The following is a 14,361-nucleotide window of genomic DNA, read 5'->3' as shown; positions in this document are numbered from 1 at the left end:
TGAAGTTACCAATTGGCATTAAATTTGGCATGTGTTAGACTGTGGTGTTGGAGAAGACTGTTGAGAGTCCCTTGGACTGCAAGGAGATCCAACCAGTCCATCCTAAGGGAGATCAGTCCTGGGTGTTCATTGGAAGGACTGATGTTGAAGCCGAAACTCCAATACTTTGGCCACCAGATGCGAAGAGCTGACTCATTTGAAAAGACCCTGATGCTGGGAAAGATTGAGGGCAGGAGGAGAAGGGGATGACAGAGGATTAGATGGTTGTATGGCATCACCGACTCGATGGACATGAGTTTGAGTAAACTCCAGGAGTTGGTGATGGACAGGGAGGCCTGGTATGCTGCAGTTTATGGGGTTGCAAAGAGTTGGACATGACTGAGCGACTGAACTGAACTGAACGGAGACTTTTCTTATACTAGTAGAGCTGAGAACAATTAATCAGGAAATTTTGAGAGGCACTTGCCCCCCTGAGGAAGTAGTAAAAATGGAAGATTGACCCAAGTCAATGAATATGGGTTTTTCCAAATAAGTGGTACCTTCATTCTTTTTTCTTTTTTTAAATTGAGTGGAATTAAAAAAAAAAATTCTATAGTGCTTCACAATTTTCAAAAGTTTTGCATAAATAATTTTATATAATCTTACAATAACCTTTTCCCCCCATCCTTACTTCCCTTTCCCCAGTACCTTTCATTATTTCAGTCCATAAACTTTAATTGAATGCCTATGATGTGTCAGGCACTGTTCTAGGCTCTTGGGGCCTTTGACTTAATAAGAAGCGGGCAGTTTTTCCAAAAATGATTTTATGTCTGCTTTTTTAAACCCTTTCAGTTCAGATCAGTTCAGTCACTCAGTCGTGTCCGACTCTTTGCGACCCCATGGACTGCAGCATGCCAGGTTTCCCAGTCCATCACCAACTCCCAGAGCTTGCTCAAACTCATGTCCATTAAGTCAATGATGCCATCCAACCATCTCATCCTCTATTGTCCCCTTCTCTTACTGCCTTCAATCTTTCCCAGTATCAGAGAATCTTTAAACACTTTCAGAACTCTTTTAATCTACCAGTGCAGTAAATGTAGATATTTTTGGTTACCCTGTTTTCTTAATATCCTGAAATATGATAAAAAATACCACCACAGTGATTTAAAGTGTAGAGTTATTAATCTCATTCTGGTGGACTACCTTGTACATCTGTGGAATCATCTGAGATAGAATGGAAAACAGTCTGAAGGGCCCAGCAAGTCTCAGTGGAGTGAATTAGAGGCACACAAAGTAAAGGAAATGATGACATCTGTCTTCTATAGGAACAAACTTTAATCCCAAAAGATTCCTCTTTATTTTATTTAAAATAATTATAATAGTGCTCATATTAATAATAAGAAAATACTATAAAGGATAATAATAAAAGATTATCATAATTTAAAATATATTTAAAAAATAACAAGCAAGGATAAATTTCACATCTAAGAACCTGGAATATATACTATTTTTAAAGCTAAACCACTCTATATAATATTCTTGCATTTTGCTAGAACTTTATTATTCAGGAAACATTTGTGGGAGCTTCCCTGGTAGCTCAGATGGTAAAGAATCTGCCTAAAATGCAAGAGACTAGGGTTCAATCCCCGGGTCGGGAAGATCCCCTGGAAAAGGGAATGGCTACCCACTCCAGTATTTTGCCTGGAGAATTCCATGGACAGAGGATTCTGGGAAAGATCGAGGGCAAGAGGGGAAGTGGGCAACAGAGGATGAGATGGCTGGATGGCATCACCAACTCAATGGACATAAATTTCAGTAAACTCTGGGAGATAGTGAAGGACAGGGCAGCCTGGTGTGCTGCAGTCCATGGGGTCGCAAAGAGTTGGACATGACTTAGTAACTGAACAACAACAAAGCATTTATGGAACATCACTCTTGAACAAACCATTAAACTGGTATCTCACCCTTGGGAGAACTTAAAATCTGAGGAATATTAAAAATAATAAAAGAATGCAAACACATTTGAGCAGTGATGAATTGGCACCCTTGACCAAGTCATGAGTGGAGAATGAGCTTGTCCATGGACAGCTTTAAGGCTGCAAACTGAGTCTTGCCTGTTAGTGTAATGGCATCTTTTTACTATTAAGGGCAAGAGGAAAAGCAGGCAACAAAGGATGAGATGGCTGGATGGCATCACCCACTCAATGGACATGAGTTTAAGCAAATTCTGGGAGATAGTGAAGGACAGGGAAGCCTGGCGTGCTTCAGTTCATGGGGTCCCAAAGAGTCGGACACAACTTAGAAACTTAACAACAATAATCCTTTAATTACTTTTGTAACATCCCAATTTAGTGTTTCTCAAACTTGCAGTTTTATAAACTCATTAAAATGTATCTATTGATATCCAGTAGCTTCTGGTTTTATTTTGAGAAATACTGACTAAAGAAACTAAGTTAATGGTCTATGAAAGTCTTTCCATTGAGAAAGGGTACTGCAGAACAAAAATTTTGTCAGTAAACAGAACAAATATAACTTGGAAGTTTAACCAAATACATCACCGTGATGATGACTGTGTTAGCAAGCTACGAGCACAGGCATGCACACCAGCAGTCTGTCCTTTAAGGGCATCGCTTGGTGCCAAGGTGAACATAAGCCCAAAGGGAAAGTCAACACTGGCAAAATGGAGACATAATTTTTAAACAAAATTTTTACATTCTCAATAAGTTTCAAACTCCTGTCTGAGAAAGACTAACCTAATAAAAGAGTGTCTCAAAGGAAAGGAGAGGACTTTAAACCTTGCTCATCCACTGTGCTGTGTGGTTTTTGATAGAGTAAAATGCAGGAACTGTTTTAATTACAATTATGATCTCTGACATGAAAAGCTAATAAACTTCTAGGGAAATGTTTTCAAATGGTTGAATTTGGGGATTTTGCTTCACAATTTAAGGATTTCATATCATTTTTCTAAAATTTTTTTTATTTTTTTATCTTCAAAATAATGAGAAGATTGATTTAAATGTGTTGATGGATAAAGTTAAAAATATTACAGGTGAGTGAGATATTACAATTATTATTTGATCTTGAAGTTTTATATGGAACTGTATTTTTAATATAATAGTATTTCCTTTCTTTATTCATTCAACAACTATTTATTCAGCACTTACTACATGCCAGACATTGTTTGAGGCATTTACAGTACATCAGTAAACTGAACAAATATAACTTCCCCCACAGAGCTTACATTCTAGCAGAGGAAATAAGCAGTAAACAATAAACATAATAAATAAGTACATTATATAGTGTGTTGCTGCTGCTGCTGCTAAGTCACTTCAGTCGTGTCCGACTCTGTACGACCCCATAGATGGCAGCCCACCAGGCTCCCCCGTCCCTGGGATTCTCCAAGCAAGAACACTGGAGCGGGTTGCCATTTCCTGTTTGAAAGTGGTAAATTCTATAGAGAAGAATGAAAAGTAGACTACCCTAAAGGAGACTGGGAGAGCAAAATATGTTGGGAAAAGGAGCAGCTATGGTCTTAAATAGAGAATCGGGTCTCTTTAAGATGGTGACGTTTGAGCAAATACCTGAAGAAGGTATGAGTTTCAGCCGTGTGGGGACTTCTGGAAAAAGTGTTGCAGGCAAAGTAAATAAGAACTAAGGCCCAAAGGTGGGAGCATAGCTGGGCTTTTCAATAAACAGCAAGAAGGCCAATGTAGCTGAAGTTGAGTAAGTAAGGAAAACAGTAATAGGAGATGAGAAGAGAGACGTGATGGGTACAAGATCAGCCATCGCCATGAAAGCCCTGCCAGGTCTTGGGCTTTTTCCTAAGAGAAATGGAAAGCCATTGAAGGATTTAGAGCTGAGGCATGATATAATCTGACCTAATCTTTCTCAGATCTTTCTGGATTCTGTGTGGACAGATGGTGGGGTGAAGCAGTGGAGGTGGGGAAGTGGAGGAAAGAAACCAAGAATAGAAACAGGGGAACCATTTAAGAGGCCTTTAGAGTAATCTGCATTAAAGATGATGGTTTTTAATACCAGGTTAGATAATAATGGGGTTTCCCTGATGGCTCAGAGGTTAAAGTATCTGCCTGCAATGTGGGAGACCGGGGTTCGATCCCTGGGTCAGGAAGATCCCCTGGAGAAGGAAATGGCAACCCACTCCAGCTCTTACCTGGAGAATCCCATGGATGGAGGAGCCTGGTACTCTATAGTCCACGGGGTCGCAAAGAGTCCGACATGACTGAGAGACTTCACTTTCACTTTAGATAACAATAAGGTGATGAAAAATAGGGATTTCCCTAAAAGTCCAGTGGTTAACATTCTGGGCTTCAACTGCAGGGGACACAGATTTGACCCCTGGTCTTGGGTGGGGTGAGAACTAGATCCCCCACTTGCCTGGAGTCACTGCCAAAAAAAAAAGTAATTGAATTTTGATATATTTTAAAAGGAGCCACTGTGATGGATGTTAACTAGACTTATTGTGGTGATCATTTTGTAACACAACATACACAAAGAAATCCTTCAGACAAAGAGATACTGGCAATTGAAAGTTGGACTAGTGTGCATTGAAATGGCAAAGGTTAAAGAGATTTGGTCAGTGCATCTATAGCATCTGCCGTATCAGATTAGAGGGCAAATCAACAGAGTTAAATGCTGCTGATAATCCAAGTAAGATAAGGGCTGAGAATTGACCATTGTGTATAGCCACATGGAGACCACTGGTAATATCAAAAAGAGAGAGACGTTGTAGGTGGTGAAAGTGGAAAGAAGCCTAACTGAACAACTTTTAAGAGAAATTGAGAGGATGAGATTTGGAAACAGTGTGAATAGGGAATTTCCTGGTGGTTGGTGATTAGGACTTCTTTCAGTTCAGTTCAGTTCAGTCGCTCAGTCACATCCAATTCTTTGTGACCCCATGGACTGCAGCACTCCAGGCTTCCCTGCCCATCACCAACTCCTGGAGCTTACTCAAACTCATGTCCATCAAGTTGGTGATGCCATCCAACCATCTCATCCTCTGTCATCCCCTTCTCTTCCTGCCTTCAATCTTTCCCAGCATCAGGGTCTTTTCAAATGAATCAGTTCTTCCCATCAGGTGGCCAAAGTATTGGAGTTTCAGCTTCAGCATCAGTCCTTCCAAAGAATATTCAGAACTGATTTCCTTAGGATTGACAGGTTGGATCTCCTTGCAGTCCAAGGGACTCTCAAGGGTCTTCTTCAACACCACAGTTCAAAAGCATCAATTTTTCAGCACTCAGCTTTCTTTATAGTTCCACTCTCATGTCCATACGTGACTACTGGAAAAACCATAGCTTTGACTAGATGGACTTTTGCTGGCAGAGTGGTGTCTCTGCTTTTTAATATGCTATCCAGGTTGGTCATAGCTTTTCTTCCAAGGAGCAAGCGTCTTTTCATTTCATGGCTGCAGTCACCATCTGCAGTGATTTTGGAGCCCAAGAAAATAAATCTTTCACTTTTCCATTATTTTCCCATCTTATTTGCCATGAAGTGATGGGACAAGATACCGTGATCTTAGTTTTCTGAATGTTGAGTTTTAAGCCAACTTTTTCACTCTCCTCTTTTACCTTACTAAGGCTCTTTAGTTCTTCTTCAGTTTCTGCCAAAAGGACTTCTTTAATTAGAGAGATAAAAGAAGTTGTGATTAAATAGAAAAGAAGGAAGTGGTGGTTTGAAAGACAAATGATGTGAAGCAGTCAACAAGAAGAGTGGGAAAGTTAATGGACCAACCGAGTATAGTGTGATTGCCCAACAGAAATAAGGACCTACTTGAGCTTCATGATCATCAATTTAAACTGAAAACAGCATAGTTAACTTCAACTCTAGTGCAGCTGCATGGCTGCAGACACAGAATAAGCAGATACTTCTTTTAACCAGGAATGGAGCTTTGCCAAGTGAGTATATTAAAAGTAAGAGTAGAGCAATTTAAATGCAGCCTTCCACAAAATTTAAACATGCTTATCACTTTCTTTGCTCACCATTGTTTCTTCTACTTTTTGGGGGGTTGACTTTATTCTTCCTCAAGTAAATTGTTCTTAGTAGTTTCAACAAGAATCAGTCTTTGTCTGAAAAATCTTTATTTTACATTCATGCTTGATCATGGTTTGACTAAGTCTAGATGTGTAGATGGTCATTTTACCTTAGAATACTGACATGTGCAGCTACTATGGACTTCCCAGTTGGTGCTAGTGGTAAGGAACCTGCCTGCCAATGCAGGAGACATAAGAGACACAGGTTTGGTCCCTCGGTTGGGAAGATCCCCTGCAGGAGAGCATGGCCACCCACTCCAGTATTCTTGCCTGGAGAATTCCATGGACAGAGGAGCCTGGCTACAGTCCATAGGGTCACAAAGAGTCAGACATGGCTGAAGCAACTTTGCACACGCACATGCATTCAGCTACTATGTCTGAAAAAAGTGTAATGAAACTGGTTCCACAAGGCTGAAAACTAGAAAACTTGATTCACCTACTGCTTCAGGAACTACCTTCATCTGCCAGCCTACAGACTCTCCAGCATCCCCTATTCACAGAATTTAATATAGAGCCACCTGGAAAAACAGAAATGTGATTTAGAGTCCCACACATAAGGGCTTCCCTGGTGGCTCAGATGGTAAAGAATCTGCCTGCAGTGCAGAAGACCCAGGTTCAATCCCCGGGTCAGAATATCTCCTGGAAAAGGGAATGGCAACCTACTTCAGTATTCTTGCCTAGAGAATTCCACGGACAGAGGAGCCTGGCAGGCTGCAGTCCATGGGGTCATAGAGTCATACATGGCTGAGGGACTAACACATACACACAAAGCAGAGTACAGAAGGGTAGGACTGGAGCACTGAGAATTAGTTCCTCAATCTCCTTTTGACTACTCAGCTACTTTGACTCTTCTACATATATTTGAATTTAGTTTCCATATAAAACAACAAAAAACCTCTCTTAGTTTCCAACTAGTAAGATGCAGCTATCCTTCATACAAGTGAAAGTTGTCTTCACTTTCTCCCCAGAATAAGAAGCAGCGAAGTTCCAACAGTCTATCTCTGGGAGACAGTCATACTATCTCTGGGTCATGTTAATTATTTCCCAAATTTAGTTACAGCCCCATTTGAACATTGTTATTTAGAGACTAAGCTGTAAAGTTAGCCTATAATAAAATTTTTATTTTAATTTAAAAGGGGGAAAACAGAAGAACATACATACATAGCTAAATAGGTAGACTCATACACACTGTTTTCTGGCCCTATTTTTTGCTATTAAAAAATCAACTATAAATCTTCAATTCTTTTTGATAGTTAATCTCTTTTTCTCTTGTAACTCTTAAGAGTATCTCTATCTTTGAAGTTCTCATTATCATGTGGCCAAGTGTAGACTTCTTTAATTTTTCCTGCTTGGAACTTCTGATTCCTGAAACTGAACATTTATGCCTTTCATCAAGTCTGAAAACCCTCAGTCCTTATGTTTCAGTATTACCTCATCCCTCTTTTCTCCTTTTTCACTTTTGGAAAGTCCTATTATATAGGGGAGATCAGTCCTGGGATTTCTTTGGAAGGAATGATGCTAAAGCTGAAACTCCAGTACTTTGGCCACCTCATGCAAAGAGTTGACTCATCGGAAAAGATTCTGATGCTGGGAGGGATTGGGGGCAGAAGGAGAAGGGGACGACAGAGGATGAGATGGCTGGATAGCATCACAGACTCAATAGATGTGAATCTGAGTGAACTCTGGGAGTTGGTGATGGACAGGGAGGCCTGGCGTGCTGCGATTCATGGGGTCGCAAAGAGTCGGACACGACTGAGCAACTGAACTGAACTGAACTGAACTGATTATATATGTTAAGTCACTTCAGTCGCGTCTGACTCTGTGTGACCCCACAGATGGGAGTCCATCAGGCTCCACTGTCCCTGGGATTCTCCAGGCAAGAACACTGGAGTGGGTTGCCATTTCCTTCTCCAATGCATGAAAGTGAAAAGTGAAAGTGAAGCCACTCAGTCGTGTCTGACTAGTAGCGACCCCATGGACTACAGCCTACCAAGCTCCTCCATCCATGAGATTCTCCAGGCAAGAGTACTGGAGTGGCTTGCCATTGCCTTCTCTGACCTTCTTATTTGGTTTTTCATATCTTTTTTTCAACTTGCAATGCATTAATAATTGTATAAATATAACTTTATTCAAGGTGGAAATTTTTATAAGTCAATTTTTGTTATTATTAAAACTAATTCTATAATTTAGGCAACAGAAGAAAAGAAAGATGAAGAAGAGGAAGGCCTAGAGGAGGGGACAGAGAAGGAAGAAGAGAAAAGATAAAATAACACCACTGTTATGTGATTGAATTGTTTACATTAGCCGTCAAACAGTATCTAAGTTACTGAGATTATACAATTCCTATTTTACTTTTTATGCATATTATTGTCTTATCATTGTAAGAGTTTCTCTTTACTTAGGTTGAAAGAAAAATGTCTGACTCCCCTCCTTGATTCTGAAGAGCTGAACAAGCCTTCATTGTACCTTACTCCTTCCCCTGCAACTGATAAGGATGTTTAATATGTACACGTTTCCTTTTCTAAAGGAGAGAAGATTCGCACTGAGGACCTGAAAAATGTTCTTAAAAACATGGGAATAGAGATCACAAAAAAGGAACACAAGAAGCTTATAAAAACTCTGCCCGTTTCTGGTAAGCATTTAAGTGTGTTCTATATCATTGAAGTCTAAAAATGTATTCCTTCAACAAACGTTTACTGAAGCTCTGTTTTGTACATAGCACTGTACTAAACTCTACTGGGCAGGTACCTTGACTGTGGGGAGCACGTTTCCTGAAGTTCCTGCCCTCCTAAACAGAACTTCAGGGAAGGCTAGTTGTAGGGTTTCATATAAGAAATTCTAACATTTGAAACATTTTATGTCCATTAAAAATATTGTTTAAAGATTCGATCTTAGCATTTTTTTGAAATCCTGTTCTTTTCACTTAGATTTTGGTTTAGGAAACTGGGACCTCTTTAGACAGAAGGCCCATATAGGACACACATGTTCTTTCATCTCTTTGGGGGAAATCTAAAGTCTAAGCTGTAAGAGGAGAAAAGGGAAGGAGGATAGGAAAATGAAGAAAGAAAAATAAAGCCAAATTAGAGAGGAGAAATGGTAAAGAAAAAGCTACGTGTGATTCAGCCAAGTAGGATGCCACTAGCCATAGTCTTCTATTCTGTCCATTGGATAGATTCACTGCACTGAATTTTCTGAGTACTTTTTATTTCATTGAGAATAAACTTTGATAAATTTAAGTTTTCCCTTTCTGAAAGTAAATACTGATTCTTATGAATCATCAAAAACTCAATCATGCTTTTGTTGTTGTTGTTGTTTGTTTGTTTACAGCTGATAAAAAGGTGTTTAAGAAAGAATTACTGAGGGGTGTGAAGTCTTTCAAAGGTGAGTGGAAAAAAAGACGTGTGTCCATGTATGTATGCCCAGTCATCGCCATATCATTGAAAAATTATTTGTAAACATCATTTTTAAGACTATATCATCACGTTGTATTTACACATACACAATTTACTTGATTATTCTTTTCTCTTTTTTAAATTTATTTATTTTTTTATTGAAGGGTAATTGCTTTACAGAATTTTTTTGTTTTCTGTCAAACCTGAACATGAATCAGCCATAGGTATACATATATCCCCTCCCTCCTGAGCCCCCCTCCCATTTCCCTCCCCATCCCACCCCTCCAGGTTGACACAGAACCCCTGTTTGAGTTTCCTGAGCCATACAGCAAATTCCCATTGGAATTTTACACATGGTGATGTAAGTTCCCATGTTACTCTCTATATACATCTCACCCTCTCCTCCCGTCTCCCCACGTCCATAAGTCTATTCTCTGTGTCTGTTTCTCCATTGCTGCCCTGTACATAAATTCTTCAGTACCATTTTTCTATATTCCGTATATATGCATTAAAATATGATGTTTCTCTTTCTCTTTCTCTTACTTCACTCTGTATGATAGGTTCTAGGTTCATCCACCTCATCAGAACTGAATCAAAGGTGTTCCTTTTTATGGCTGAGTAATATTCCATTGTGTATATGTACTGCAACTTCTTTATCCATTCATCTGTTGATGGACATCTAGGTTGCTTCCATGTTCTAGCTATTGTAATTAATGCTGCAATGAACAATGGGATACATGTCTTTTTCAATTTTGGTTTCCTCAGGGTATATGCCTAGGAGTGGGATTGCCAGGTTATATGGTGGTTTTATTCCTAGTTCTTTAAGGAATCTCCATACCGTCTACCATAGTGGCTGAATCAATTTACATTCCCACCAATAGTGCAAGAGCAATCCCTTTTCTCGACACCCTTTCCAGCATTTATTGTTTGTATACTTTTTGATGATAGCCATTCTGACCAGTGTAAGGTGATATCTCATTGTAGTTTTAATTTGCATTTCTCTAATAAGAGCAATGTTGAGCATCTTTTCATGTGTTTGTTAGCCATCTGTATGTCTTCCTTGGAGAAATGTCTGTTTAGGTCTTTTTCCCACTTTTTGATTGGGTTGTTTGTTTTTCTGGTATTGAATTGTATGAGCTGCTTATATATTTTGGAAATTAATCCTTTGTCATTTGTTTCATTTGCTATTATTTTATCCCATTCTGAGGGTTGTCTTTTTACCTAGCTTATAGTTTCCTTTGCTGTGCAAAAGCTTTTAAGTTTAAACAGGTCCAACTTGTTTACTTTTGTTTTTATTTCCATTAATCTAGGAGGTGCGTCATAGAGGATCTTGCTTTGATTTATGTCATTGAGTGTTCTGCCTATGTTTTCCTCTAAGAGTTTTATAGTTTCTGGTCTTACATTTAGGTCTTTAATCCATTTTGATTTTATCTTTGTGTGTGATGTTAAAAAGTGTTCTAATTTCATTCTTTTACATGTAGCTGTCCAGTTTTCCTGGCACCATTTATTGAAGAGGCTGTCTTTTCCTCATTGCATATTCTTGCCTCCTTTGTCAAAAATAAGGTACCCTTAGGTGTGTGGATTTATTTCTGGGCCTTCTACCTTGTTCCATTGGTATATTTCTGTTTTTGTGCCAGTACCATACTGTCTTGATGACTGTAGCTTTGTAATATACTCTGAAGTCAGGAAGTTTGATTTCTCCAGCTCCATTCTTCTTTCTCAGGACTGCTTTGGCTATTCAGGGTCTTTTGTGTTTCCATATGAATTGTGAAATTTTTTGTTCTAGTTCTGTGAAAAATGTCATTGGTAATTTGATAGAGATCACATTGAATCTGTAGATTGTGTTTGGTAATATAGTCATTTTTACAATATTGACTCTTCTTACCCAGGAACATGGAATATCTCTCCATCTGTTTATGTTGTCTTTGATTTCTTTCATTAGTGTCTTATAATTTTCTGTGTACAGTTCTTTTGTCTCCTTAGTAAGTTTATTTCTAGATACTTAATTCTTTTTATTGCAATGGTGAATGGGATTGATTCCTTAATTTCTCTTTCTAATTTTTCATTGTTAGTATATAGAAATGCAAGTGATTTCTGTGTATTGATTTTGTATCCTGCAACTTTGCTAAATTCACTGATTAGCTCTAGTAATTTTCTGATACTATCTTTAGGGTTTTCTACGTACAGTATCATGTCATCTACAAATGATGAGAGCTTTACTTCTTCTTTTCCAATCTGGATTCCTTTTATTTCTTTTTCTTCTCTGATTGCTATAGCTAGGACTTCAGAACTATGTTGAATAATAGTGGTGAAAGTGGGCACACCTGTCTTGTTCCTGATCTTAGGGGGAATGCTTTCAGTTTTTAACCATTGAGAATAATGTTTGTTCTAGGTTTATCATATATGGCCTTTACTATGTTGAGGTAGGTTCCTTCTATGCCCATTCTTTGAAGAGTTTTGATCATTAATGGGTGCTGAATTTTGTCAAAGGCTTTTTCTGCATCTATTGAGATGATCATATGGTTTTTATCTTTCAGTTTGTTAATATGATGTATCACATTGATTGATTTGCGTATATTGAAGAATCCTTGCATCCCTGGAATAAACCCAACTTGATCATGGTGTGTGAGCTTTTTGATATACTGCTGAATTCTGTTTGTTAAAATTTTGTTGAGGATTTTTGCATCTATGTTCATCAATGATAATGGCCTATAGTTTTCTTTTTTTGTGTTGTCTTTGTCTGGTTTTGGTATCAGGGTGATGGTGGCCACATAGAATGACTTTGGAAGTGTTCCTTCCTCTGCAATTTTTTGAAAGAGTTTTAGAAGGATAGGCATTAGCTCTTCTCTAAATGTTTGATAGAATTCTCATGTGAAGCCATCTGGTCCTGGGCTTTTGTTTTTTGGGAGATTTTTTGATCCCAGCTTCAATTTCAGTGCTTGTAATTGGGTTGTTCATAATTTCTATTTCTTCCTGGTTCAGTCTTGGAAGATTGAACTTTTCTAAGAATCTGTCCATTTCTTCCAGGTTATCCATTTTATTGCCATATAGTTGTTCATAATAGTCTCTTATAATCCTTTGTATTTCTGCATTGTCTGTTGTAACTTCTCCTTTCTCATTTCTAATTTTGTTGATTTGATTCTTCTCTCTTTTTTTCTTGATGAGTCTAAAGGCTTGTCAATTTTATCTTCTCGAAGAACGAGCTTTTAGTTTTATTCATCTTTACTATTGTTTCTTTCATTTCTTTTTCATTTATTTCTGCTTGGATCTTTATGATTTCTTTCCTTCTACTACTTTTGGAGGTTTTTTGTTCTTCTTTTTCCAGTTGTTTTAGGTGAAGTTAGGTTGTCTATTAGATGTTTTTCTTGTTTCTTGAGGTAGGATTGTACTGCTGTAAACTTCCCTCTTAGAACTGCTTTTGCTGCATCCTGAAGGTTTTGAGTTGTGTTTTCATTGTCATTTGTTTCTAGAATTTTTTTTTCCTTTTGATTTCTTTAGTAACCTGTTGGCTATTTAGAAATGTGTTGTTTAATCTCCATGTGTTTCTGTTTCTTACAGTTTTTTTCTTGTAATTGATATCTAGTCTCATAGTGCTGTGGTCAGAAAAGATGCTTGATATGATTTCAGTTTTCTTAAACTTACTGAGGTTTGATTTGTGACCCAAGATGTGGTCTATCCTGGACAATGTTTCATGTGCACTTTGGAAGAGGGTGTATTCTTCTGCATTTGGATGGGATGTCCTGAAGATAAAAATGAGATCCATCTCATCTAATGTATCATTTAAGACTTGTGTTTCCTTATTAATTTTCTGTTTTGATGATCTGTCCATTGATGTGAGTGGGGTGTTAAAGCCTCCTAGTATTATTGTGTTTCTGTCAATTCCTCCTTTTATGTCTGTTAGTGTTTGTCTTATGTATTGAGGTGCTCCTATGTTGGGTGCATAGGTATTTACAGTTGCTATGTCTTCCTCCTGGATTGATCCCTTGATCATTATGAAGTGTCCTCCCTTATGTCTTGTAATCTTCTTTACTTTAAGGTCTATTTTTTCTGATATGAGGATTGCTACTCCAGCTTTCTTTTGCTTCCCATTTGCATGGAATAAGTTTTTCCATCCTCTCATATTCAGTCTATATGTGTCTTTAGGTCTGAAGTGGGTTTTCTGTAGACAGCATAGATATGGGTGTTGTTTCTGTATCCATTCAGCCAGCCTGTGTCTTTTGGTTAGAGCATTTAATCCATTTACATTTAGAGTAATTATGGATATATATATATATATATATGTTCCTATTGCCATTTTCTTAATTGTTTGTGGTTGATTTTGTAGATCTTTTTTCTTTTCTTGTATTTCTTGACTATGTAAGTCCCTTTAACATTTGCTGGAAAGCTGGTTTGATTTTTCTTTTCTTATTGAACATTTAGGTAGTCTGTAATGCTTTACTGTTATGCATATGTGATCTTTATACATAAATATTTATTCAACTTTAAAATCATTTTTAGATAGAGTTTTCCAACTAGAATTACTAGGTCAAAGGATCTTAACTCTTTGGTGTATATAAATTAATAAGAGCACCCATTACTGTTATGTGTTGGCCACTATATACTGTTTCACATTTTTTGAGCCTTGCTAATTTCACAGATGAAAAATGAAGTATTTTTTTTAATTGGTGAAGTTGAAAATGGTTTATATCATTATATCTTTCAGTCTTTTAATTATTTGTCTGGCATCTTGTCCATTATCCTATGGCATCTTTGCATTTTTCCTATTAATTTCAATGACTTCTTTATAAGGATATTAGCACATTGTCATGTCTATAGAAAATATTTTTCCATTTGGTTGTTTGCATCTTTACTTTATTATGCTGTATTTTTTAACAACAGTTTTATTAAAATATAATTTATACACCTTGTAATCTAGCCATTTAAAATGTACAATTCAATGCTTT

General features: G+C 37.7%; 1 protein-coding gene across 15 annotated transcripts in view; it reads left to right on the top strand.

The window, feature by feature from the left end:
• Window positions 1–14,361, top strand: part of EFCAB3 (EF-hand calcium binding domain 3) — a 177,653-nt gene that overhangs the window by 88,346 nt on the left and 74,946 nt on the right. For all 15 annotated transcript variants that reach the window (XM_044938820.2, XM_044938816.2, XM_044938817.2 and 12 more), the window contains 2 exons: window positions 8,554–8,658; window positions 9,354–9,407. In XM_044938820.2, the coding sequence (XP_044794755.2) occupies window positions 8,554–8,658; window positions 9,354–9,407 (159 nt within the window). The remainder of the gene's footprint in view (window positions 1–8,553; window positions 8,659–9,353; window positions 9,408–14,361) is intronic.

The sequence above is a fragment of the Bubalus bubalis genome, chromosome 3 (assembly GCF_019923935.1).
Source record: "Bubalus bubalis isolate 160015118507 breed Murrah chromosome 3, NDDB_SH_1, whole genome shotgun sequence".
NCBI classification, from domain to species: domain Eukaryota; kingdom Metazoa; phylum Chordata; class Mammalia; order Artiodactyla; family Bovidae; genus Bubalus; species Bubalus bubalis.
This window is presented reverse-complemented; position numbering and strand designations above follow the sequence as displayed.